This window comes from Phocoena phocoena, chromosome 12 (genome assembly GCF_963924675.1).
Source record: "Phocoena phocoena chromosome 12, mPhoPho1.1, whole genome shotgun sequence".
Classification (NCBI taxonomy): domain Eukaryota; kingdom Metazoa; phylum Chordata; class Mammalia; order Artiodactyla; family Phocoenidae; genus Phocoena; species Phocoena phocoena.
In genome coordinates this window covers 52048565-52076281 of record NC_089230.1, presented here as the reverse complement: position 1 = coordinate 52076281, position 27717 = coordinate 52048565, and the positions used below count along the sequence as shown (strand labels likewise).

Here is a 27717-nt window from a genome sequence, read left to right as displayed (position 1 = left end):
CTAGTCAGACCTACCTTAAGCAACTAAGTATAAACAAAATGTTTCTGTTAATATTAAAAATTAGGGGACTTCCCTGGGGGCACCGTGGTTAAGAACCTGCCTGCCAATGCAGGGGACACGGGTTCGAGCCCTGGTCCAGGAAGATCCCACGTGATGCAGACTGGCTGGGCCCATGAGCCACAACTGCTGAGCCCGCGTGCCACAACTCCTGAAGCCCGCGCACCTAGAGCCCACGCTCCACGACGGGAGAGGCCACTGCAGTGAGAAGCCCATGCACCGCAACGAAGAGTAGCCCCTGCTCGCCGCAACTAGAGAAAGCCTACGCACAGCAGCAAAGACCCAATGCAGCCAGAAATATATTTTTTAAAAATTAGTAAATTTACAAAGATAGCAGGATCTGGATTATTTTAACCCACTCTAGAATGTCACATGTGAGTGCTGTTTAGTGCTTTTCTTGCAGATGCTACTGAAACAGGATTACCATGACCTAATTTATGAGCCCATCCTCATCTACAGGTAGTTCTGAAGCAGCGTTACGCAGCCCTTTGCTAAACTCAGGTCTTTTAGCCCAATTTCCTGCCCTCCTGTCCAGCTGCACTGGCACGAGGCCTGCACGGGGCTGCCTTCCCTGTGAGGCTCCATGGCCCCACACCTGCTATGACTGCTGGGGGACAGCCTCAGGTCATCTACTTCTGGGAGCAGAAACGAGAGGTGTGGAAGGCTCAAGAGGATGACCAGCAATTCTCTCCAGAAAGCGAAAGAAAGGAGACTGAAGCAATCCTAGTTGGCCAGATCTCAGATCTGAGAACCCTAAGACACAGCAAGTATTTCAGTGGAAACTGAAAATATTTAGCTGCTGATTGTACACTCCCTGGCCTCAGTGCTGTTCACAGTTTGAACAAAACTGCGAAACATTCCTTGAACACACGCTTCCTCTTTTTGTCCTCATGTCGTTGTCCTCGTCACTGAACACTGGTGCTTGGAAGAACAAATCTCGTTTCCTTTTAGCTACTCCGTATGTTTCCAATTGTAAAATGTTGATCCTCTGGAGCCTGTGCTGGGCAGTGGCGGCCATCAGAGTAGTTTACCTTCAGTTTTAAGCTGTTTGCACATGTCCAACAGCAGCTGCCATGCGTCTTGTTCTTAGGTGCACAGCTCTGGCCTTAGGCCTTTGTGTGTCTCACTACAGTAAGGTGGGGTAAGACTGTCTAGTCTGTGTTGAATTTATCTCTTGAATAAACTTGTTTCTGGTTAACCGTATTGATGGAATCTGAGAGAGTCCATTCTAGCCCTCGTAACACTTCAAAGAGGGTCAGCAGGCAGCTTAGAAACAAATGTCTGATCTGGACAAGGTGGGTTTCAGAGCTGCTAGAATAACAGCAGGGGGAGATTTCTGACTACCCTCTTTCCAGACTCAGTGGTGAAGGGGCACACTCCACTTTTCTGAGTGGACATGAGGGTAAGTGAGGTCGTCCCTCGAGAGATGCCCCTCACTACCACTGGGAGGCCTCAAAGAGAAAGAGCTGAGGTTGAATTCAGAGAAGTCAAAAGTGGCTTATTCACACCTGGAAAAACATCTTGCTTTTGAGGTAAATTTGTACTGGTGAGAACAGCAATTCCAGAAAAAAACCCTCATGCAACACTACAAATGAGTGTCTATCAGGAAGAAACCAAGTAGAAGGCTACTCAGACAGGTCTACGTCAGAAGCCAAATGATAGCAGCTGAGCTGCAGTAATGAGGGGATCGTGGCGGGAACTGGACACTTACCGTCAATGATCAGAGGGCACAGACTAGAGACGCAAAAGCCGCAACGGGTTTATTGGCGAGACACCTAAATGCAAGCATTTCAGGTAAAACTGGAGAACTCTGGTCCCCAGTGGAATGGTGGTAATTTCCACGGAACAGTCCCCAGAGAAGCACGTTTCAGTTGCCGAAAGAGGACTAGCCTTATGCAAAAAAGTAAGTGTTTTAAAAAGTTACAAACTTTACATCACATTTCATTTTCTAAAAGCGTAAACAACCAAATCGCTGGCGAGATTTTTACATATGACCCTAAGAGATTCAGAACTCTGAGGGCTGTTATGACCGCACACTGGAGCAGATGGAATAAAAATCAAAGGAAACTTTGGCCAGTGGGAAAAGTGCTCACTATGACCCTAAGAAGGAATTAGCTTTAAGTAAGCTCTTCCCATCCCTCCACATGCAGAAAGTTCTAATCTCTCACAATTACTAAGATGATAAAACAAACAGAGTTTGAGCTACTAGAACAGAAGATGCCGCCACAATTTGCAAATCTGCTGTGAAAGAACAGCTTGAAAAAAACAATAGGCAATTTTCAGCAACTTTAGAGACAAGTCCAAGTGCAGAGATGTTCATATCTTGTCCCTGCTTACGTGTGTATCCCCTGCGCTTGGCATGGAGGAGCTCGGCGGACAGGAGTGCGCGGCCGCGTCGGGGCAGGTGACACGAGAACGCTCTGGGCAGAGCAAGGTGATGACAGAGGGTGGGGCTGTGGCTGTAAAATCAGTCTCTGCTCAGCTCAGCAGACAGGAAATGACTGGCAGAAACGTGTGTGTGCTAAATTTATTTCATGGAACTTCTAGTCTAAGCTGGAAAGGGACGGCTGGGAAAGAGTCGGGGCCTACAGGCACTCACCAAATAAGAGCCCACAGGCACCGAACTGAGTGTTTATTTAAACGACACTGACGACGGTCTTTCCTCGTGCGTGTCCTCTTTCTACCTTCAGGAAGGCTTCTGGAACTTTAGAAAACGGAAAGGTTTTCTCAATAACTGGCTGAATCTGTAAAACAAGAAAGGTTGACGAGCAGGTGAGAAGGGCCGCGTGGGTCAAGTCGGGTGATGTCGGTAGTTGGTTGTGTCGCGTGCCCAGCCCGGGCGGGCCTCTCTCCGGTCTGCGTGGTGCCCCCCGGGTCAGGAACTCAAGGCGGGTCGGCAAGACGGCTGCCCCCCGGCTTCTCCTGCCTCTTCGCGTCTCCGGTGTCAGGGAGCCCAGCCCGACCAGTAACCCTCCTCCGGCTCCACGCCGGGTGCCTCGCTCCCCTGCGCAGGGCCCTTCCATGGCGCCCGAGCCAGCATCCCAAGGCCACTACCGTTCCAACCTCCATCCTCCGTGGACCCCGCGTTACCAAAATGGGCTAGCTGCCGTTGTCTGAGCGTGGGGTGTGTGCCCCTCTGCGACGTCTGCCGGGCGCCTGGCCCGGCCCCAACCCGAGCCTGCGGCGCGTCCTCTCCTTGAACCACCGCAGAGCCTGTGTGGCCCTCCTCACAGACGGCCTGCTACAGCCCAGTGCCCGTCTCAGGCACGCCATCCTGCGTGGTAAACGCCAAAGAAGGCGTCCCAGGGTTCTCGCTGCGTGTGTCCCCGTGGCCCCTCACAGGCAGTGCACAGAAGAGGGACAGATTGTTTCCATTTGTTGAATGTCTGGCCCGTCTACTCAGTCAAAGCTTAGCGCACCTGTGGGCTAGTCACCTCTTGTATCCGCCCCCCCAACACCCAGCACAATGCTAGGCACACAGCAGGAGCTTAGTAAGTGTCACTTAGGTGAAAACCAGTAAGATAACTGGGAAGCGAGAGTCTTGCGTGGGCTCTGTGGCCCTTCCCTGGCTGCAGCTGCCCTAGGGGCTTTGCTAAGCCACACAGCAGCTGGGTGGAACTTCCAGGAACGCCAGCTCAGCCAGCGCATAAAGGCTTGAGTGCTGCCGGTTCTTTTTACTGTAGCGTTAGTACTGCCAGCAACCTCCTTTGAAACTAGGACCAGTTAGCACCCTCTCCCTATGCACGAATCCAACTGAACTCATCCTTTTCAAAACTTCAAGCAAAAATCAATAACTATCCACTGGCTCTTTCAGTGAACTACCTGCCGCTGACCCACAGGCAGGTGTAAGTTGTCAGACGGCATAAGCCTACGTCTCGCAACCCTTTCCCTTTTACAAGAGGAAGAAGTACGTGCTTTTGTGTTCGCATGCACCCGACAGACCTTGCTCTTGTGTGAATTTCACAGCCCTGCCACCAGAGAGCATCTCGGACTCCAAAAGTTCCCTTCTCCAGAGTTGAAAATTCTTTTGTGCCCACAAACCACGATAAGCTCATAAAGTCAGAGCACATACCGTCCTCACTGTGTGCCAGGCACTCTTCTAAGTGCTCTGTATCTTTTACTTCATTTAATCCCTACAACCACCTTATGAGGTAGGTACTATTATTCCCCTCGTACAGATGAATAAATTAAGGCGCAGAGTTAAGTAAGTTGCCCAACGTCCCATAACTGCCAAGTGGTAGAGCAGGATTCAAGCTGGTGCCAGAGTCTGTGCTCTCTCCACTACGCACTAAGCCTTTCATTATCAGCAGCTGCTTTCTACATCTACTCCTGAAATCTTAAGGGGAGGGGAAGGTGGCCAAGGATTATGGTGATTCATCGCAGCCTGCATCTTGGCTGGCCTGCCTCATGCTAACAGGCTGCGCCACCTGAGGATCCAGTCTCCAGGCCACCAGGATAGCAGCTGCATGGTCCGTAGGCCACCACCCCCATCTGCACCTGTGGAGGACATCACTGATGAATAATCGTGGCACTCTCCAGCAAGCTGAGGGTGACCTCAACCTCCCCCAGCATGGTGGCCACTGTGAACAGAACAGATCTGAGCTGGCTTGTTAGAGGAAACCTGCTTGCCTTGTCTGGTGAAAGAGTGGAGCGCATCCAAGTTGTTCCCTGCATGTCGAACCCATCCCTCTCCTTCAAGCTGCTGGGACACTGCTTTCTGGATGCCGATTACTTGAAAAGGAATCACCTGAATGCATGCTTAAAATGCAGAGTCCTTGGTCTCCAGTTAGAACAACTAAATCAGAATCTCTAGGGGTGGAGGTGAGTTTTCTGCACATCAGGGAGGGAATCACTGCAGCCTTCTGCCTTATGCTTAGGGTTCCTGACTTGTGTCATGCACATTCACCCACTCCACAGAGACCGTCTGCCCTCTAAGTGCCAGGCACTGACGCAGAGCAGGCACACAAAGCAGGCACCAGAGAGAGACATCGAGAAAAGAAAGGAGGCGGGAACACCCATTCGTTGTCACTGAGCACCGGACACCGGCTGCGGCAGCGGCATTACGAGAGGTCACAAGGGAACAGGAATCCACCTGCTCCACTCCAGGATGAGCCGCCCGCCCACCTAGCTCCGCCCACTCTAGAACCTGACCAGAGAGACAGACCCTGAACTGATGACCCAGGCAGCCCACAGCGACGGCACACTTTAATCTGGTTGATCAGGCCTATTGTGGCGGATAATCCCACAGGGCTGACCGTAGCATAACGGGCATTCGGTTCTTCCCGTAAGTGACAATGAAAAAAGAGGCTTTCAATTAACAGGCAGGCAAAAGCCACTGTTGGCTGAATATATGACAGCAAACAGAGATTAACGGGATAATGAGGCAGTGTCTACACACAGCCTCCCGTCAGACCTGGAATGCTTGTTTGCTATGGACAAAGGGATCAGAGCAAAAATCCAGAGAGGGGAAAGAAAGGTTACTCACGGTGAGGTGGGGACATTTATGTGATGACACTGCTGTAGTCTGGCCGGCTCAGGGAGCCCTGGTATAAAGCGGCGGGCTTGATACCACACTCGAGGGCGATGCAGACGTGCGGGGCGCACAGCTGACCAGGAGTCCACGGCTGCAGCATTCATCCCAGTCTCAGACCCAAATTCAGGCTCTCTGATTGTCCTTTCCCTCCCTAAACAAAGGCTGCACAAAACCAGGCCCCGGGGTTTGGCAGCTGCTGCCTGACATCCCTTCCATGAGAACAGGGACCATGGGAACCTCAGCCTCCCTGGTGTGCCCTCAGAACACTGTTGCTCATCAGCCACTGGGCAAGCCTCCCTGCTTCTCGGGCAGAAACCCTCTCAGCACAGGAGCTTCGGAGAGCTGGTGGAGAGAGGATGGCACCCAGGCAGGCACGGTGGCCTGCAGAGAGGCTCTCCCTCCATCCCCACTTCCCTGAGCAAATCACAGAACAGTAGTGCTTAAAGCAGGGGAGCCTCTGAGCCAGCCTGTTGGATAGATTAGGAAACAAGCGCAGGTGTTTACGTGCTAAGTGCAAGGTCAGAGATCTTAGCAGAGAAGCAGACTTAGGGTCCCAGGCACCCGATGTCATCACTGCATGGCATGGGGGTGTTTTGGGGAGGGAAGCCCAAGCCTGTCACCTCTTCCTCAGACCCTCGGCCGCAGCCTCCACGGGGCACAGCAACTGATCTCACAGCGGGGGAGTGCGAGGAGACAGAGGCCGATGACAGAGATCCAGGGAGACCTAAAGGCCCCTGGCAATCCCTGTCCTCACGCCTGTGGACGGGCCCCGGGGCAGGGCGGCAGGACACAGCGCCAGCACCCCCTCTCGGATAGGCGTGGCCCTGAGCTCTGCCACAGGATCAGTATTTCCTGGGGCGGGATAAAGGGAAAGAAGGGGGCTTAAACTAAGCAGATATGAAGAAGGAAAAGGTGGGCTTTGCTCAGACTTGCCATTTCTGAACTTCCTGGCCCCAGATGGAAAACTCAAGGCTGGAAGATAGGAGGTAAGATTGGGCGGGGGGAGGATACTCTCCAAGGCAGTAAATGTGTATCCCACGACTCGTCCCTAGGCCCCCCTAAAAACAGGCACTCCTTCTAGCCAGAAGGTGAGGGGAGAAACTCGGCCTATGTTTCCCCATAGAAACAATTTTCAGTGGCATCTGAAAACTTCAGTAGCGTACGGCTGTGAGGTACCTACCACATCTGGCAAGATAACTCTCGTAGTGGTCCCAGGGATTCAGTCCCTAGCCGTTACATTCTTTCTATGGGAGAAAATATCCAGCTGCAAATAAGGAGTTCAAAGTTTTGGAATACAGTTCATTGCAAAACTAGTGCCTGGCCACCCCAAAGCGGGTCTGGGAAATCATTTGCCTCAGAACTTATTACACTGTGTCTAAAGCTGCACTGTCCAAAAGGGTTAACCTCAAGCCACATGGGGCTACTTAAATTAATCAAAAGTAAATAAAATGAAAAATTTAGTCCCTCAGTTGCACTAGCCACATTTCAAGTGGTCAACAGCCACATACGGCTAGTGGCTACCACACTAGACAATACAGACAGAGAACATTTCCATCACTGCAGAAAGTTCTAGTGGACAGCACTGCTCAGGATGTAATTCAGCGTGACCAACGCATCTCTCCACACACTACTGGGTGAAGCCCTCAGTAACTTCTGAATTAGATTCAAATAACTTCCACAGGAACTATTCTGATGCTGGTTAAAATAAATAAACCGAGACACATCATCGTTCAACCAAGAAGCTTGGCTGGTCACCTGGGATCTTGAATGGGCCTGTGGACTCCAATGGCCTTAATGAGTACACGAACCACAGGTGCGTACACATGCTCAACAAGATGAAAGGGTATGAAGGAACATCTCCCTCCCATACTTGACCCTCAGCCATCTAGTTCCCCTCCTCAGGTGCAGCAACCAGGGTTTCAAGTTTCTTTCATGTCTTTTTTTTTTAAGTGTTTTTTTTAATAGAACTTTATTGGAGTATAATTGCTTCACAATACCGTGTTAGTTTCTGTTGTACAACAAAGCGAATCAGCCATATGCATACACGTGTCCCCATATCCCCTCCCTCTTGAGCCTCCCTCCCACACTCCCTATCCTACCCGTCTAGGTCATCGCAAAGCACCGAGCTGATCTCCCTGTGCTGTGCTGCTGCTTCCCACCAGCCAGCTATTTTACATTCAGTAGTGTATATATGTCCATGCTACTCTCACTTCACCCCAGCTTCGCCCTCCCACCCCATGTCCTCAAGTCCATTCTCTATGTCTACCTCTTTATTCCTGCCCTGCAGCTAGGTTCATCAGCACCTTTTTTTTTTTTTTTTAGATTCCACATATATGCATTAGCATATGGTATTTGCTTTTCTCTCTTACTTCACTCTGTATGACAGACTCTAGGTCCATCCACCTCACTACAAGTAACTCAATTTCATTTCTTTTTATGGCTGAGTAATATTCCATTGTATATGTGTGCCCCATGCATTGTGGTAGGCACCCCACCAAAAACAGTTTGCTAAATAGTATAAAAACAGGAAATGTTTACTGTGCTTAGGAGAAAATGCCAATAAACTTCAGGCATAAGGCACAGTTTCAGTAGCAGCCCATTAACCTCACTGTGCTAATTATAAATCATTCTTTCGTTTCACCCTACTGAATCACAAAACATCTTTGGAATGCCCAAAACACTGATAATGCTGGGGCCCTGACAAGGAGAATCTCCATGTCTGAGGGACAGGAGTCAAAGGAAGAGTCTATGAAATAACTTTTCCTACCTTTTGGATTTTGAATATTACAAATGTATTATTCATTCCAAAGCTTAAAGTATTTTAAGAGTAGCCTCTTCTGGTTCATGGCCTCACACTGTCAAAAAACAACTCCAGCCCCTCTATCGGATACCTGCTAATTAGATTCATTAAGCAGTCAGCCAAAGGTTGGAAGGATTTCACTGTCCTCGTCCAACTTTACAGTCTTTACTAACCACACAATGGGTAAGCAGATCTGTTGTTATCCTTTCCAACTTCCCAGCGTAGACAGGCAACAACCTCTCACACCCACAAAGCAGCAGGATGCACAGCACAGCTGGCCTCTTCGTGGATCCGGTGTCACCTAGCAACCGCCATAGTCCCAGAGCCCTTCACTGTCAGAAATGACTCCTGAGCCCAAATAACCCTGGTGAGAAGAGAATCAAAGGCCGGAGGAACATCTCCTCACTCACCCTTGGAGGAGGACACTTGAAGGGCATCATTATTTCTACCGTGTCCTCTTTTAGCCATTCCACCAGTTATCTACCAAATTCAATAGGGACATGTACACAAACACCTCTCTGTGTTGCATAAATAGTAATTTCTAGGTAGAGAGAGCGTCACGATATTTTGAACACAAAAGAGCAATGATAAGCATGTGGACGGTCTGGAGCGGACGTCAGGACACGTGTGGTGACGTCTGGAGGACAGGGACCTCTGCAATGATGAGGCTCCATCCCCATTCAGCACTATGCAGAACTATGGGCCGTAGTATCTGATGATGGCTCATTTCCTTCTTCCTAGAAATAAGCACCCCTGTGGGATGTGGGGAGATCCCTACAGAGAGGCACATTGCAGCCACAACAAGGCTGAGCTCCTGCCTACCCAGTACACATCAAGACTTAGAAGTCTGAGAAGAGGCAAGCAAACTTGGAACCAAAATATTTGGGAAATAGTGGTGGGCCATTTTCTATCATAAGTTCCTTGGCTGAAATAGAATAAAAAAACTAAATGCACAAAAAGCAGCCAGTAGTTCCTAAAAACATTTCTTTCCCAAACCAAAATGGAAAGATGAGATGGGCCAGCAAGGGGCAGGTGCCAACACAAGAAAATCCATTTCAAGGGGCTCTTTCCATATGGCTTAGCAAGGATCACGTGGTGTGATGCTAGACTTGCTCCAGACCCTTTCCCTGCCCAGTGTAAAATGACAAGTCAATTTAAGCTTAAGTCCTAGATCAGCTTCAAGCACGAAGAATGCAGCTTAATGGTGAGGAGGGAAAACCACAGGACTGGGGTCAGAGGTATGAGTCCTGGTCCCACGTCTACAAATTTGAGCATGTCCCTTTATCCCTTTGAGCCAGTCTTCTCATCTATAAAATGAGAATCATTTTATCTATGACTTCATGCAACCCTCTAGGGTACATAAGCCTCTCCAATCATTTGTTTATTATTTATTTATTTTTTTAATTTTTTAATTTTTTTTTTACTTTTGGCTGAGTTGGGTCTTCGTTGCTGCCCGCGGGCTTTCTCTAGTTGCGATGAGCAGGGGCTACTCTTTGTTGTGGTGCGCGGGCTTCTCATTGTGGTGACTTCTGTCGTTGTGGAGCACAGGCTCTAGGCCCGTGGGCTCAGTAGTTGTGGCTCGCGGGCTCTAGAGCGCTGGCTCAGTAGTTGTGGCGCATGGACTTAGCTGCTCCGCGGCATGTGGGATCTTCCTGGACCAGGGCTCGAACCCATGTCCCCCGCACTGACTGGCAGGCGGATTCTTAACCACTGTGCCTCCAGGGAAGTGCTCCCTTCATTTATAATTCCATATAATTTCTCAATAAAATCACGAATATCAGTACCAGAATATGAGTTTGCCTTCTGGGTTATTCTTCCAGAGGTGGCATGTCTGAGCCGTTAAAACCACGTAAGAAGTTAAATAGGCAGGTGGTAGCTAAGGAGTCTTTCAACTGCCATCAGCCCTAAGAGCCCTTTCGACACCCAAAAAGGGCTGACCAGGCTCCAAGCAGTAGTCCCTCCCCACCAAGTCCGCTGCAGGACAGACTCGAATAGACAGAAACACCAACCAGCTGTCTCTACCAAAATCGCCATCAATCCTGAATCACATCCTGACCACTGACCCTCTCAGACATACCATTTATTTGCCGACTTTATTACACTGGCCTGGGAGCAGGAGACCCAGGGACCTAACTTCTAGTCCAGTTCTGTTTAGATTCCACAGTGTTTGATTTCCTTGCTCATCTGGAAATCTGCTTGCCTCCAAAGCAGCCTCACCCTCGGACTAAAGAAGCTCAAGAAGCAATTCAGCTGTAAACTCACAAGTGTGTCCCCACCTTTGTGCAACAATTGCCTTCACGGTGGCTTCTTATCAGGACCATTATCAAAATAGCAGCAGCCCAGCTGTAGATCCCAGCTCTGCTACCATGTAACCAAGCGTCTTTGGGAAAATCACATAAGCTCTCTGGGCCTGCCTCTCATCTGCAAACCAAAGGGGCTGCACTAGACGGTGTACGCTCTGTCTCAAATGCAGCAGTCTATGGCTATGATTCCCATGGAGACAGAACCCAAAACACAGCACTTAAACTCGGCGTGTAAGGCAGCGTGGACATTGGCTGAGCCTACCTCTGCGGAGTTCCCATTGACTAGGCTTGCTGGGCAGGTCACCAAGGTGACAAGGGACGCCCTGGCAATACACTTACCTTTCCCGCATCCACCAGTTCTGCAATGTCATCTAGATATGGACCACTGGCCATGAAAAAAGCCCAGCGATAGTGGACTCCTTGCCAGAAATGCTAAAAAGAAAACAAAACGTGTCAAATATAGGAAAGGATGAAATCTGACAAAATGCAAATTTTGGGAAAAGTATTGCCTGCATGACTAAGACAGACAAACTGCCTTCCCATTTCATGCTGCCACAATGAGCTGTACACCCAGCACCTCATCACAGTGACCGACAGACAGTGGATGCTCCATAAATGTTTCATAAATAAGTGAATGAACAGAGATATACCCATGTGAACTCGGGCTTCTCCCCCAGGTTGTGACTGACAAGCAAGTAAGCACAGGAAAGCCCTTCTTAAAATGACAGTCTAATCTTACACACTGTTTCTTCCCTAGAACATATGATGGGCTGAGACCTCTAGACTTTCCCTAGCAAGGTTTGAATAAAGCCCTGAGGCACCAGAAAAGAGCTTTCACCTAATCCAAGAATGCTTTAAGGGCAATAAGGCACCAACATATGATCTTAAACAAGAAATCCAATCAAAACATTTTTTTCTGGCTCTGAGAGGAATTAAGACAGCTTTAAGGACAAAACAAAGCATAAAGTTCCTCATGCATCACGGCTGGATCTTCCCCTATAGTTATAGCAAGTCCCAAGCCACCTAATCTACTGTGGGGCAAAATGCCCCCTGGTGAAGACAGGCAAAAATCTTACACCAAGAGGGTTCACGACCACTCTACTGCCATAGCCACTTTGATGATTATTCTTTATGTCGGAGGTAGGGTAGGCCATTATCAAAACAGCGAGTGAGCTGAGGTTCTCAGTGATACCTCAACGACCTGCCCAACTAAGCTTCATCAGACGGGAGTGACCCAGAAGCAGGAGGGGGGCCAGCCAGTATCTCCCCGCCACCACCCTCCCTGCACCTGCCCCAGCTGCTGGGCGAGCTCAGACTTTGTCCACTGAGCTCACCGCGCAAGCTCAGCATGCTGAGCAGCTACCATCACGGCACGCAGCCGGCAGGTGCAGTGGAACTCCCCTGCTACTCTACCTCAGGCCTTGACAGTTGTGTTATTGAGGGCAAGCTACCACTTTCAGCCTGTTTCCCGGCCTGCAGAATGGAGGTACCACCACCTAGCTGACGGCGGGGCTGGAGGGACTAAATGAGAATGTATGTAAGGTGCCTGACACATCGAAAATATTTGATAAATATTTACCTAGTGCTGAAAGTAAAGCTTACTGAGGAAAGACTGGGGCAATGCAAATAGAGTTTAAGATTGCGGAGAGACAGACAAACCCAAGCTGTGGTCTAGGCAGAGCTTCGCAATGGGTGCGCCAGGAACAGCTTACTGGTTTGGCTGAGTGACCCTTATTGTCTAACCTGGAACAACTTGTAAGAGTTAAAGGGGTCACCATTGATCATTATCTCAGGACCACAGATGTAAATAGAGCCAAGCTCACCCTAGAATAGGTATGACAAGCCCTCGGAGTAGCAGGGCAGAGCCTGGGCTAACGCAAGCCTCCAGGTAGTTTGCTCTTGGCCCAGAGTGGTCTCGATATGCTATTCAAATACTATCATTTTCTCTGCATGTCAGAGCATGAAAGAGGTCAGGAAGCATTGGTCTAGACAACTAACTTAAAAACAAACAAACAAACAAACAAAAAAACATTTGAAGGCTTAGGTGGCTAGACACCAGAGGCACTGGGACTGTCCCAAGCTTAGAGCAGGTCCAGTTAATTACAATCACAGAAGACCTGTTCATGTACTTCTCCATAGGACTGGTTTTACAGACTATAATTAAAACCTTCTGATCACTGTTCAGAGTTTTAAAGAGGAACAGCGGTGGTCATAACTGCCATATCTGTAATTCCTTTACAGCAGGCTGCCCTGTAAAGTGAAACGTTTGGTCTGCAACAGCAGAATTTTTATATTCTGCTCTAAGAGGTCTGTGTAGGTTTTCCAGGCCATTACAGGAGAGAGTAAACCAAAGCAGGCAGGCATTACAATGAGGCTTTAACTGTGCACATTCTCAGAAAGACATCAGAAACTACTTAAAAGGTTTTCACGTGAGATTACCACTATCATCTTTCAAGACGGGGGAAAGGGAAACGAAGAGAGCTATGCCTGTCTTACTCTCGGAGGATAGCTCTGAAGCTTAACTTGTAAGAGGTCTCACTGCAATTCAAACTGTGAAATTTTATGGAAAACTTAAACTTATATCTTAAAGCAGTTGGGAAGCCCGAGTTTCTTGAAAAGAGAAAGAAGAGACAAAGGACAGCTAAGATTCCTTCCTCCACCACAAAGCGCCCCGTGGACACTGCTGCTGGCTGCCGTCTGAACCAAGTGAAACTAAAGAACCCGGAGCACAGCGCCCGGTTTGTTCACTCCTATCACCCAGACCCAGCTCCTAAGGACTGAGCAGCAGTCTCCTCCATCACAGCTCTTCTTCACCACCTCTAAGGACTTAGTACACAGCATTCTAGAGACCAAAGTCCTAAACTGCAGCCCCCAAAAGGTTCCAAAGTAATTTCGAGAATCAAGAAGAAGCTAAAGAGAATTATCAAGCCAGTCATCTTGCAAATACATGGCAGTGCTGGCTCGGTCGACGTGACTCACAACCTTTTCACCCTTGAGGAACCTTCTACTGCCTTTTTCCTGAGCCTGAAGTATTTTGTCTAATTAAAAAAAAACAACAGAATGTATATTTTCTTGTCACTTTCATTTCAACACTAATTCACATTTTAAACCAATAAACTATAATTACCAACAGTGCATAACATGAAATTATAAGCCTCTGTCACCACTGTCATGTCGGGTAGAGAGCAGACTCTGGAGCTCTGCTATCAGTCCTGTACTAGGGCTGATGTGCACTAGTCTTGAAGGCCCACCGTGCACGGGATGTGTTCAGTTGGGTGACATAGCTCCTTACGGCCCTGTTAACAAAATCAGGCTGACTAATCAAATCTTTGAAACCCCCAGAATGCCATCAATAGTTAGTTTCTGATTCACATGGGACATGTACTGTCAAGACAAGTTGAGACAATTCCAGAAGAAGCATGACGGTTCCATTAGTCTTTGCAGGCTCACTGACGGAAGAATACAATTTCCTTCAGCTTTTTTTTAAAATTGATTAATTAATTTTTTGGGGGGGCTGAGTTGGGTCTTTGTTGTTGCACGTGGGCTTTCTCTAGTTGCGGTGAGCGGGGGCTACTCTTCATTGCAGTGCACGGGCTTCTCATTGCGGTGGCTTCTCTTGTTGCGGAGCACAGGCTCAGTAGTTGTGGCGCACAGGCTTAGTTGCTTCGTGGCATGTGGAATCTTCCCGGACCAGGGCTCGAACCCGTGTCCCCTGCATTGGCAGGTGGATTCTTAACCACTGTGCCACCAGGGAAGCCCCTTCCTTCAGGCTTTTGAAATTCAAAAAAATTCCTATGGACCTCTAAAGGTCCGAAATCCCCAGTCTGGGAGTCACTGGCATATCCCAGTGTTACTACCGTGAAAACAGCCAGCTCTACGCTGTCTTAATGAAGCTTCTGCCATCATATACAAGAAACCGTATGCATTAAGACAGTGAAACAGAGAGCCATCAGGTGCAGACAAGAAAAAAGCGGAAGGTGTATCAGATGGAATCAGGAGCGGTAATAATAGCTAGTAATAAAGGCTAACGTTTAACGGGACTTCCCTGGTGGCACAGTGGTTAAGAATCCGCCTGCCAATGCAGGGGACACGGGTTCGAGCCCTGGTCCGGGAAGATCCCACGTGCCGCAAGCAACTAAGCCCGTGCGCCACAATACTGAGCCTGCGCTCTAGAGCCCACAAGCCACAACTACTGAGCCCGTGTGCCACAAGTACTGAAGCCCGCGCACCTAGAGCCCGTGCTCCACAACAAGAGAAGCCACCGCAATGAGAAGCCCACACGCCGCAACAAAGAGTAGCCCCCACTCACCGCAACTAGAGAAAGCCCTCACGCAGCAAAGACCCAATGCACCAAAAATAAATAAATAAAATTTAAAAATAAATAAATAAAGGCTAACATTTAATAAGAGTGTCTTGGGTACCAGGCACTGTGCCAATTTCTTCACATGGGTAGATTATCTCATTTAATCCTTACAACATATAGTAAGGGAGATACACCATTAGCCTCATTTCTCAGGTGAAGATGTTGAGGCTTAGTGACGCTAAGTAACTTGCACGGGGCTACACAGCTACCAAGTGGAGGCCAGAATTTGTACCCCGTCAGTACGTGACTCCAGAGCCCTGCTTGCAGCCACTGTGCTGTGCTGGCTCCATGAGCAAAGAAACTGGCTAGGAGGAAACCAAATTCCAGAAGCCCCAGGCGCCTGCTTGCTCTCACCAACCAAGACTCTCCCCCTACCTTCAATGTCTTAGAGCCCACGGTGACGCCTGTCTGCAACATGCCATCCGCTATGCCCAACCGGTCCATGTTCAGGAGGAAAGGAGTCACCAAAGTCACATACGTGGCTCCTGACCACTTCTTGAGAAAATTTAGAGCCCATGTTTCGGTGGATCCACCAACACTGTCGAGAATAAAATCAAACCTGGAGAGAAAGAATCAAATCAAAACATCCTGGTCAGCCTTTATCCAGGGCTCCAAGCCGCCTTCACTCCCAGCGCCAGTTAGCTACAGGGTTTGTTTCCGTGACAGCTCGCAGACAGCAGGGGGTGGATGCCCAGACAAAGGAGAAAAGGGCACACCCACTTACTGGATCTCTGGGTTTTCTCCACCGTAAGTCAATGTCATTTTTTTAAATCATAAAATCATATTATTTTCAAATACTTTAAGAATGACTTAAACAAGTGGTTTTCAACCGAGGGTGATTTTGGCCCCCAGGAGACATATAAGGCAATGTCTAGAGACATTTTTAGTTGTGACCATTGGGGGAGGCGGTGGGAAGGGGGTACTGGCATCTAGAGGCCAGGGATGACGATAAACATCCTACAACGCACAGAACAGCCCCTCACAACAAAAAATTATCCAGCCCAAAATGTCAGTAGTTGAGAAACTAAGGTTGCCAAGGCTGAGAAACCCTGACTCAAGCTTTATAGAAAACTGCAAAGCTATCCATCCAATGTGAAGTCAAAGTACTCTTTCGTTCACTTGAGAATACTTGAGAGAAAAGTGTATTAGGTTTTGACCCACACAAGTCATTTGCTTGTATCCCCTCCACAATCAGAACTGCTTGTAGAAGCATCCTCTTCACCTTATGGAACTTTCTTCTTTTGGTTTCATGCACATCAGCACAAAGCAAAAGAGAAATCAACAGCCTGCTCTCGGTCTTCAGCTCTGCTCTAACATGCCAAAAAAATGCAGTCATAATGGAATGCACAGGAACTGACAGATATTCAGCTCCTGAAATCTAACCTAAAATTGCTTAAAGGGGATAGAACCCAATGAAGCTTTAAAATACTTTAGAAAATAAAGATCTGTTTAGAGAATGCATGCTTATATATTAAGCAAATTAACAGAGGAATTCCTTTTTGGTAAGTCCTTTTTCCCTCCTAAATTCATCTGGATGAACGTCAAAGCTTCTAAAACCAGCTCTGGCCAACTTTGTGGCTCTTGAGTTCTTTCATGGGACTAAAGAAGGGCAAATAAAAAGATACGAAGTGCAGGAGAATGACCTTACTAGATGACTATTCTCACTAGAAAAGAACAGAAAAATTCTTCTTTATGAGTTTACGTTTCTGCTTAAGTTTCTACTTTTACGTTCCTATTTCATTCCCAAATTTTGGATAAACAAACACGATGGCACTTAATTTAGATAAAACTTAAGGGCAGCCTGGTATTACAGAACTGGCACTGCCTGCAAAAAGAAGTCCAGAGACCAGGCTGTAGACCCAGCTCTCCCACTAATGATTAAGTGGCATGACCCTGAGCATGAAAAAAACTCCTAAATCCTCTGCCCCTTATTTTCTCAACTATAATGCCATAGAGAAGGACTGAAGGATTTCAAAGCCCTTTCCTGCTGTAAAATCCTAGGATTCAAATCCAAAAGGCTGCTATTTGGAAAGAGGAACACATTTATTCTAGGTGGATTAAGAGGCCAGCCTCCAGGCAGAAGTTACAAAGATCAATTTTAACTAAAGCGATCATAAAAAAAACAATAGCCTGCATTTGCGAGCTGGTGAGGTCCCCTGACTGGACAAGAGCAAGCAGAAGGGGCAAGGCCGCCGGGCGGAGACTCGGAGGAAGAGAGTGAGGTGCAGGGTGGGAGGCTAGCCTGGGTGTGCTCTCGCCTTCACCCGTCAGGGTCTCTATTCTCTGGCAAAAGGTTCCAGACATGCAAAAAACTCAAGGTGGATGGGGGTAAAGGGTTGGCGGGCCTTGGCCTGTCTCTGCTGCTATTCCTAGAAGCAGCGGAAGAGAGGTGATTGACCGAAACTACTACTATCTGGAAGCCTCGGTCCTGCCACACAGGCAGGGATCTCCTCAAGGGACAGCGTTAGTCCTCAAATGTGCCATAGAGCGTGTTCCTGCCACAGGGGCTTTTACATTGGGTGTTATCCCACCTGGAACAAGTGTTCCTCTCCTAGATTCCCTCGACAAGTCATTAAACAAATATTGACTGTAGGTCACTACACCATCCCGGGGTGGAGGGGGACACAGCAGGGAACAAGACCCCTGCCCCCAACAAAAAGAAGTCCTATCCTCCTGGCTTGCTCCCAAAGCCTCTGCCCAAAAGCCTCACTTAGAGGCATTCTTCAACCACACCATCGCAAACAGCCTCCTCCTTCTAAAACAGCCTTTCTTTCCCCCTTTCGCTGCATCAGTGTTCTCGAGAGCACTAACCACTAGAATACAAGCCCACGAAAGGGAGCAATGTGTCTTGTTCGCCACTGTGTCTTAGCCTGTGCTTAGAACACTGCCGAGCAGGAAGGGACATTCCATAAAGAGCTCCAGGACGATGAGTGGCCGGCTGCTCCCGGCTGTACAGCCAAACATCTACTGTTGGGAGTTGGGGTGCTGGCTGGGAGTCTGGGCTGTGTCAGATAGGGGCTCCCTTTGTCTCCTTTTTTTTTTAACCCATGAAAATATACTTCTACTTAAAGTGGGCAAGAATAATTAGCTTCTGAAAACTAATTTAAAAAAGGAAAAATCTTTGAAATAGAAGCAGTAAACAGCTTTCCAAATACTCCTCAGGCACGCTCTCTGCTGCAGCTTTGCCTGGGCTGGGTGAAGACCAGATTCCTAAGCACCCCCGTCCCTGCCCGAGCCACAGTCAGGATGGACAGGGCCTGAGAGAATTCCTGAATCCGCTCTCACTTGGTACACTCCGTCAGACCACAGCCTGGCATTCATCAGACGCACCGAGAACATCCACGGAGTCCCATTACTGATATCTATACTGCCTTTGCTTCTCTGAAACCCTCATTATGAAGCCAAAACACTAATCACGTATTTCACGTACTGCTCTATGTTCTTCTTGTGGTGTCAAATGCCCCTGGAGGGAATACACTTCCAATTTTGCCTTCGGACCTATTACACATGAGCAATAAAAGGAAGTTAACTTAAAAATTAGCAAAAGGGGGCTTCCCTAGTGGCGCAGTGGTTGGGAGTCCGCCTGCCGATGCAGGGGACGCGGGTTCATGCCCCGGTCCGGGGGGATCCCGCATGCCACGAAGCGGCTGGGCCAGTGGGCCGTGGCCGCTGGGCCTGCACGTCCAGAGCCTGTGCTCCACGGCAGGGGAGGCCACAGCAGTGGGAGGCCCGCGTGCCGCAAAAAAAAAAAAAAAAAAAATAGCAAAAGGCTAGGTAGGCAAAATGTCTTCCTCGGTACAAATTACATTCCACGATCGTGCTGTATTAACATCTGGAGTTAAAACAGAAACCAACCCAAATAACCTCTGGAGACATGGAGTGTTCTCATAGATTCTTATCTAAGACTCCAACGTGACAGTAAGGCCACCCAACCATCTCAGGCTTGCATTATCAGCTGTCTTTGTTCCCACCTTCCCAATATGAACATTGTTTGAATACATACGGCTTTAAATATTTCAACCGCTCTTCCATATTTCCGGATTTGTAATCAATTACATCATCTGCCCCGAGCTTCCTTACAAGTTCACTGGCATCCTGAGAGCAGACTGCTGTCACGTGAGCATCCCACGCTTTCATTACCTGCCCAAAAAAGGAAAAAAAGGGGGGGGAGGGGAGTAGAAAAACTGAATTAAATAAAAAATAGTTGGCACCATGTATACATATATCAGGTTAATCTCTAGACAATTCTAAGTGCTCTGTCTTAACAAGAGCTACAGGAAGCTATCTGCCAGAGACTAGTAAAATGATTAAACTTTTGTTCACTAAGAAAAATCCAAGAAATAGATCTCATTTTCCCTGGACCAGACAGTTAGTCGCCTTGCTGTCACGAAGTTATAACCAATCCAATTACAGAAGGGCTCAGTGCCTCACCAGCATCAGAAAAGACAGGAGTTGATGGCCTTAAGCTCAGCATTTTCAATGATGACAAAGGAAAATGGGAAAAAAAAAATCATGTCCTCAGAAGATGAATACTTAAAATGCGCCCAAAACATAAAAACGCAACATCTCTTCATTTGCATCTCCGGTAAGTGTTAGTATAATCTTGAGTCAGACAACTGGGTAATCAGGTACTGGGTAATAAATGAAAGGTGCTCTTAAAAAGAGGGGAAGAAGGGACTTCCCTGGTAGTCCAGTGGTAAAGAATCCATCTTGCAATGCAGAGGACACGGGTTTGATCCCTGGTCGGAGAACTAGCAATCCATGTGCCGCGGGGTGACTAGGCCCGTGCACAACTGCTGAGTTCGCACACCTCAACAAGAGAGCCTGTGAGCCGCAAACTGCGGAACACACGCGCCACAACTAGAGAGAGAAAACCCACAAGCCACAACTAGAGAGAGGCCCACATGCCACAACTAGAGAGAAGCCCGCGCTCTGCAAGTAAGACCCACCACAGCCAAAAAAAAAAAAAGAGGGGAAGAAAACATGGCCATTTTACTTTTTTTTTTTTTTTTTTTGCGGTACGCGGGCCTCTCACTGTTGTGGCCTCTCCCGTTGTGGAGCACAGGCTCCGGACGCGCAGGCTCAGCGGCCATGGCTCACGGGCCCAGCCGCTCTCGGCATGTGGGAACTTCCTGGACCGGGGCACGAACCCGTGTCCCCTGCATCAGCAGGCAGACTCTCAACCACTGCGCCACCACGGAAGCCCCATTTTACTTTTAAAACATGCATCAGGTCCTCTCCTTTGGAGTAAAAAGACCTAAATAAATGGTTTGGAGGATTTAAAATGCAGATACCTTATATTTTAAAAATAATATATTTTAAAATAACTAGACTTAAAAAAAAAAGGATTCAGGATTAAGTATCCAGAAAGCATCATGCTCCAAAATTACTACAGTTCCTTTCTATAATGACAATTTGATAGAATTAAAAGGGAGCCATCATCAGCAAAATTTGAGAACAGTTACTTGAAGTTCACTGAGAAATTTTCAAAGGGGCAGTTATAGGTCATAACAAATCAGCTGTTTTCTCACTCCTGTCCTCAATACCAATTTCCTGAACTTCCCTAATATAAGTTGCAGAGGTTCACTAGAATATACGAGATCTGTGTTTGTTCTGTTCACTACTGAATCCCCATTCTGTGGTACACACAGATGCTGGAGATCTGTTAAAAACAAAAAACAATAAAGGATTTAAAAACTACTCACAATCTTATCTCTCACTTTTAAAAAGTAATACTGACCAAGGAATATGCCCTGGAAATCTGAGGGGAATTAAAACATTTAGGGACTGACATGATACATGATAGTTTAAGTTTATGGGCCACAAACAGAGACACTTGAGTATAATGACATGTTGCTTTAGCAAGTCCCAAACTAAATTCAAATATGTGAAGAATACAATCCAAGATAACCATCCAGTATCTGTATAAAAAAAGAAACTGTCAAGGAAAAAGGAAATTGTGTTCTAAGCACCTACATTTGTGTTTTCCTTAAACAGTATTAAATCCTCAGGAAGAATCTGTCATATCTTGAAACAGTTCAATGAATTTTTTTCCAAATTTCTAGATTTTCCTCTCCCACTTAGAACTATCTAATATCTTTGCACACTACTAAAAGGTTTTAAAACAGCTTTAGTTGTTTTACCATTTTATGTAAACTAAAACACAAGTATAAGAGACGTCTGTAAGGCAGACACCACTCAGACAGAGACAGCAAGCTGGCTGCCACTCCAAAAGCTCTTCCCTGTGCCCGGTCCCCACACAAGTCACCATTACCCTGATATTTATAGTAATCACCTCCTTGCATTAAAAAAAAAAAGGTTTTATCACCCATATATGCATTCCCTAGATACCATAGTTTAGTCTTACCTACCTACCTATTGATTTATTTGACTGTGCTGGGTCTTAATTGCAGCACTCAGGATCTTCGTTGCAACATGTGGGATCTAGTTCCCTGACCAGGGATCAAACCGGGCCCCCTGCATTGGGAGTGTGGAGTCTTAGCCACGGGACCACCAGGGAAGTCCCTATCCCCTTCACTTTCTTAAAATTTATCTGTGAAAGAATCTAGGCCATGTGACCTGCAGAGTTTTTCCCACTGGAAACTCTGGAATTTCTGATTGCACACCTGGGACAGTTCTACCTGTTACTCTGTCCTCTGTATCTTCTGTTTCAATCCATTTAGCAAGACTATGAATAGTGTCTGGCAAAATTATAGGATGCATAGCGTATCTGGTTGTTGCCCTTTTTATTATCTCAGTGGCTGTCTACTGGTGGTTGCAAAATGGTGATATTCTCTCTCCCTTTTTCATTTAGTAGTTGGAATACTTTTATAAAGAAACACCTCTCCTCACATATTACTCAGGTGTACAGTTCATATAGAAAAGGGTAATAATTTTTTCCTTTCTTCAGTTTATAAATAAATTGGTTTCCTATCATCTTCCAAAAGTGACCACTTTTTAAAAAATATCATCATGAACTCATGGATTTAAACATAGTTGAAGGATTTCAATTCATTGTAATTATCATTATGATTACTGAATCTCAAACTGTATTCTTTGATGATCTTTAGGAGTTTCTTCAAGTTGGCTCCCAAGTCTTTTTGACATGGCTCAACTAGTCTTTACTAACTTCCTTGCTATTAATATATTTTAGGCTCATTCTCATACATTTTGCGCCCTAGATCTGGAATCTGCCATTTCTCCAAGGCGCTGCATTTTTTTCTGCGTGTAAGCAATGATATTTCAAGAGACAGCTTTACATACATACATATACAAAATATCTCTTGAGTTCAGATTGATACTTCCAATTCAAATTCCAGACTGTCAAGCTTTTACTTAACCTCTTTTCTGTTACATCTGTATCTCCTTTCCTCCACTCCTAAAACCCTGGTTGTCAAAGACAAAGGGGATGACAGAATTAAAATACGCCGTAAAAAAAAAAAAAAAAAAAAAAAAAATACGCCGTAAATACCCAACTGTTCCACTGTATATTACAACATAACAGTCTCTGAATAATAGTACTAATATCACTACCAATATGATTAATGAAAGGATTAAAATAATTTTAATATATGCTCTCTGTTCCTCTGCTTTTTAAAAACAGCTGTACTGTTTACCTTGTCAGAGCATATGGCTGTTACACACTATACTCTCTTTTTCTAAGCCCTCATTTAGTTTTAGTTCTACAGATAACTTTATATTTAACATTTACCACCAGTCCTTGGTTCGATGTCTCTCTAGCCATTTTAGTTTTCAGAAGCTCATTTTCTAGATTTCTCAGAAAGGGATCAGAAGAACATATTCCCCAAGTTCTTGCATGTTATTAACAGTTCGTATGTGCCCTTTAGTGTTTGGAGCCCAGTTTTGCTGTATATAAAATTCTTAGCATATTCCTTCTCAAGTGTCTTGAGTATGTTACTCCATCCCTGCTGCCTCCACTAGCATTAAAGCACTGTTGTCAAAAAGTCTGCTGATAATTGAATTTTACTTACATGTCACATGCTCTTTTTTTAAAAAAAATAACTTTTTCTTTCTTAAAAACTGGTGTATAAAGCAGAAACTAACACACTATTGTAAAGCAATTATACTCCAATAAAGATGTTTAAAAAAAAAAAAAAAAAGAAGAATCGGTCCCTAAAGGGAAATGTGAAGGCAGTACTATGGAGAAACTTCCTCTACTTAACCGCTTGACTCAATTCTAGATCATAAAGACCAAGTTTGACTTTAATTATCTTTCTTTCCAAGTTCCTTTCATTATATCCTCTGTCAGCCTTGGTTTTCTCATTTGTGAAATAAGAATAGTAATGCCCACCTTATAGTTTTGTCAGAGGATTAGACATTAAAATAATTAAATGCAACCAGGATATTGTATCTAGCATCTAGTGTGTACTCAATAAAACTACTTTCCTCCCCTTGTAAAACAAACAAACATACAACAAGCAAAAAACCTGGTGGCGCAGCAGTTAAGAATCCGCCTGCCAATGCAGGGGACACGGGTTCGAGCCCTGGTCTGGGAAGATCCCACATGTCACGGAGCAACTAAGCCCCCGAGCCACAACTACTGAGCCCACACACCACAACTACTGAAGCCCACGCACCCTAGAGCCCGTGCTCTGCAACAAGAGAAGCCACCGCAATGAGAAGCCCGTGCAACAAAGAGTAGCCCCAGCTCGCCGCAACTAGAGAGAGCCCACACGCAGCAATGAAGATCCAATACAGCCAAAAAAAAACAAAAAAAACAAAAAATGTTTTGTTTGTTTCTGCTTTTTCTTTAAGTGCCAGTAATTTTACTAGAGTTCCACTGGATATTGCTCATTCTGGGTCCATGTTCTTAGATAAGTGCTTTGGTTATTTAATACGTAGTTTCAAATCATTTAACTTCAGGAAAGCAGGGAAGTTTCTTGAATTACTGATTTTAGTATTTGTTCTATCCCCTTGTTTAGGTTTTCTTCTTCAGAAACTCCTATTATCCATATAGCAATCTTTGTTCCTGTCTTCAATATGTGACACTTTCTCTGAATGTTTTTATCGCTTCCTTTCTTTCGTAATTTACAATTTTTCCTGTTTACACGTTCTGTTTCTATCAGGCCAGCATTATGTGTTGTTTGTTATTGAGTTCCTTCTAGTTTAGTCTTCATTGCTAAATAATTTTTTTTACTTTTTTCCTGAGTTTTCCAATTATGATTTATTTCATTCTTTCATGCTCTCTATCGTATTTTTTTAGATATATTAATTTATTTTTAATTAATTTATTTATTTATTTTTGGCTGCATTGGGTCTTTGTTGCCGTGCAGGCTTTCTCTAGTTGTGATGAGCGGGGGCTACTCTTCATTGCCATGCGCAGGCCTCTCATTGCGGTGGCTTCTCTTGTTGTGGAGCACAGGCACTAGGCGCACAGGCTTCGGTAGTTGTGGCACACGGACTCAGTAGTTGTGGCTCATGGGCTCCAGAGCGCAGGCTCAGTAGTTGTGGCGCACGGGCTTAGTTGCTCCGTGGCATATGGGATCTTCCTGGACCAGGGCTCGAACCTTCTTAACCACTGCAATACCAGGGAAGCCCTCTATCGTATTTTTAATTGTTTTTTTAGCTTGTTTTTGAAATTGCAGGTTTCATTTTGATGTTTTCCAATGTGTTTTGTCTGTACATATATTATTCTACCTTGATATTTATCTATTACTCAACTGTTTAATCTTATTAAAATATGTTCATTGTGAAACATAACACACAAAGTGCATGGAATACAAATGTACAGCTTAACAAATTATTATAAAGCAAATACTATTTTAAGCATCACTCAAGATTAAGAACTAGAACATCTCCTCACCTCCCCCTCCCAGTCAAACCCCCCCCACTCCCTTAGAAGTAATAACAACTATCAGGAGTTCTACATGAGCCTCCCCTCGCCTTTTTGTAAAGAGATTTACTATCTAGATAAGCAGCCTTAAACACTATTGTATAGTTTCACCAGTTCCTGAGTGTCATTAAATGGAACCATATAAGGTGTACTCGTTTCTGACTTCTTCCTACTTGTAAGATTCATCTACTTCATTGCACACAACTATAGTTTGTTTCCATGGCTGTGTAACGTCCCAGTGTAAGAATATACTGCAACTTACTTCCCCATTTTACTGCTGATGGCCATCTGAGTTGTTTCCAGTTGGGGGATAATACATATAACTCTGGTACATAGCTTTTGGTGAACATGCATGTACAGTTGACCTTCTGTATCCAAGAACTCCACATTGTTGAATTCAACCAACCAACCAGGGATTGAAAATATTTGGGAAAAAAAGTTGAAAGTTCCGAAAAGCAAAACCTGAATTAACAGTACACTTGCAACTATTTACAGAGCATTTACATTGTGTTTAGGTATTACAAGTAATCTAAAGAATATTTAAATTATACAGGAGGATGTGTGTAGGTTATACACAGATACTATGCCATTTTATATAAGGGACTTGAGCACCCGTGGATTTTGGTATCCAAGGGGATCCTGGAACCAATCTGAGGTTGGTTCTGAGGTTGGTATACTGAGGGATGACCATATGCCTGTCTACAGAGTACATTCGTAAAACTGTCAGGTCGTCATAGAGCAATTTATATTCAGAGTTACCAGATGGTGCCAAATTATTTTCCAAACTGGTTGTACCAATTACACTCTAACCAGCAGGGCATGATATTTCTCTTTTTCTCCCTCCCTTCCTCCCTCTTTTCCTTTCTTCCATTTACTTATTCATTAACCCACATTTACTGACAATCTGTGGACTAGGCCCTGGGTATCTGTCTTAGTCCATTTGGGCTGCTATAACAACATACCACGGACTGGGTACTTTATAAACAACAGAAACGTATTTCTCACAGTTCTGGAGGCTGGAAGTCCGAGATCAAGGTGTCAACACCTTGATGTGTTCAGAGCCCTCTTCCTGGTTCATAGCCAGTGCCCTCTCTGTGTCCTCACATGGTAGAAGGGCTAAGGAGCTCTGCTGGGCCTCTTTAATAAGGGCATTAATCTCATTCACGAATGCTCTGCCCTCATGACCTAATCACTTCCCAAAGGCCCCAATACCATCACTTTGGGCATCAGGACTTCAACATATGAAGTTTGGAGGGACATAAACATTCAGATCATAGCAGTATCTAATGGTGAATTAGAAAGAAGGCAAGGTGTGAATCTCCTGGGAGTCCTTTCCCCTCTCTCCCAATTCAGTGAGCAGGTGGATGAGAAACTCCAGCACTATCCTGGTCCTCAAAAGGTCTGAGGCAGGGTCTAGGGAGGAGGATAGCACCCAAAGTCTCCCTCCCCTAAAGCCATGTGGCAGAGCCTCTGAGTGCGCTCACTAGCCCCTATTGGGGAAAGGGCCTCTCCCCTCATCCTGAGCGAGGCTCAATCAAGCCTGCTCTCCCAGCAGCCGGCCAGTTAAACATGTGACCACAATGGGAACAGCCACTAGATGCCATCCCGTTCCTAGAGGCTTGGGGCACTTTGCTTTGTTTGTTTTGTCTGAGGTAAAATTTACACAAAATTTATCATTTTAACAATTTTAGAGTGTATAATTCAGTGACTTTTAGTACAATGTTGTGCAACTATCACCACTATCTAATTCCAGAACATTTTCCTTACCCCAAACATAAACCCACACCCATCAAGCAGTCATTCCCCATTCCCCCTTCCCCCAGCCCCTGGCAACCACTAATCCGCTTTCTGTCTCTATGGATTTGCCTCTTCTGGACATGACATAAACGGAATCATATAAAAATGTGACCTTTTGTGTCTGAATTCTTTCACTGAGCATAATGTTTTGAAGGTTTATCCATGTTGTATCATGTGTCAGGATTTCACTCCTTTTGATGGCTAAATAACATTCCATTGTGTATATATACCACATTTTGTTTTTCTATTCGTCAGTTGGTACATTAGGGTTGCTGCCATTTCTTTGTCCATTATGAATATTGATGCTGCTATGAACATTTGTATGTAAGTTTTTGTTTGAACATAGGTTTTCATTTCTCTCGGGTATATACCTAGAAATGGAATCGCTGGGTCATAGGGTAATTCTATGTTCAACATAGAATTAAGAATTTTAAGAAACTGCCCAATTGTTTCCCACTGTAGCTGCACCATTTTACATTCCCACTAGCAATATATGAGGGTTTCAATTTCTCTACATCCTTGCCAACACTGTTATTTTCCATTTTTTTAATAGCCATCCTAGTAGGTGTGAAGTGATATCTCACTGGGTTTTCTTTTAACTGAAGTGTAGTTGATTTACAATAGTGTGTTAATTTCAGGTATTCAGGGGTTTTTTGCATATTATATTCCATTATAAGTTATTAGAAGATATTGGGTATAATTCCCTGTGCTACACAGTAAATCCTTGTTGCTTATCTATTTTATGGATAGTAGTTTGTATCTATTGATCCCATACTCCTAATTTGTCCCTTCGCCCCTCCCCTTTGGTAACCATATGTTTGTTTTCTATGTCTGTGAGTCTGTTTCTGTTTTGTATATAGATTCATTTGTATTACTTTTTTTTAGATTCCACATATATGTGATATCATATAGTATTTATCTTTCTCTGACTTATTTCACTAAGCATAATATTCTCTAGGTCCATACATGTTGCTACAGATGGCAATATTTCATATTTTATGGCTGAATAAC

General features: G+C 45.5%; 1 protein-coding gene across 1 annotated transcript in view; it reads right to left on the bottom strand.

The window, feature by feature from the left end:
- Positions 1 to 2672: 2672 nt before the first annotated feature.
- Positions 2673 to 27717, bottom strand: part of RTN4IP1 (reticulon 4 interacting protein 1) — a 45954-nt gene continuing 20909 nt past the window's right edge. The window contains exons 6-9 of the mRNA XM_065888815.1: positions 19060 to 19196; positions 15432 to 15615; positions 11033 to 11125; positions 2673 to 2801 (exon numbers count right to left, since the gene is read on the bottom strand). Coding sequence (XP_065744887.1) covers positions 2694 to 2801; positions 11033 to 11125; positions 15432 to 15615; positions 19060 to 19196 — 522 coding nt within the window. The 3' untranslated portion in view covers positions 2673 to 2693. The remainder of the gene's footprint in view (positions 2802 to 11032; positions 11126 to 15431; positions 15616 to 19059; positions 19197 to 27717) is intronic.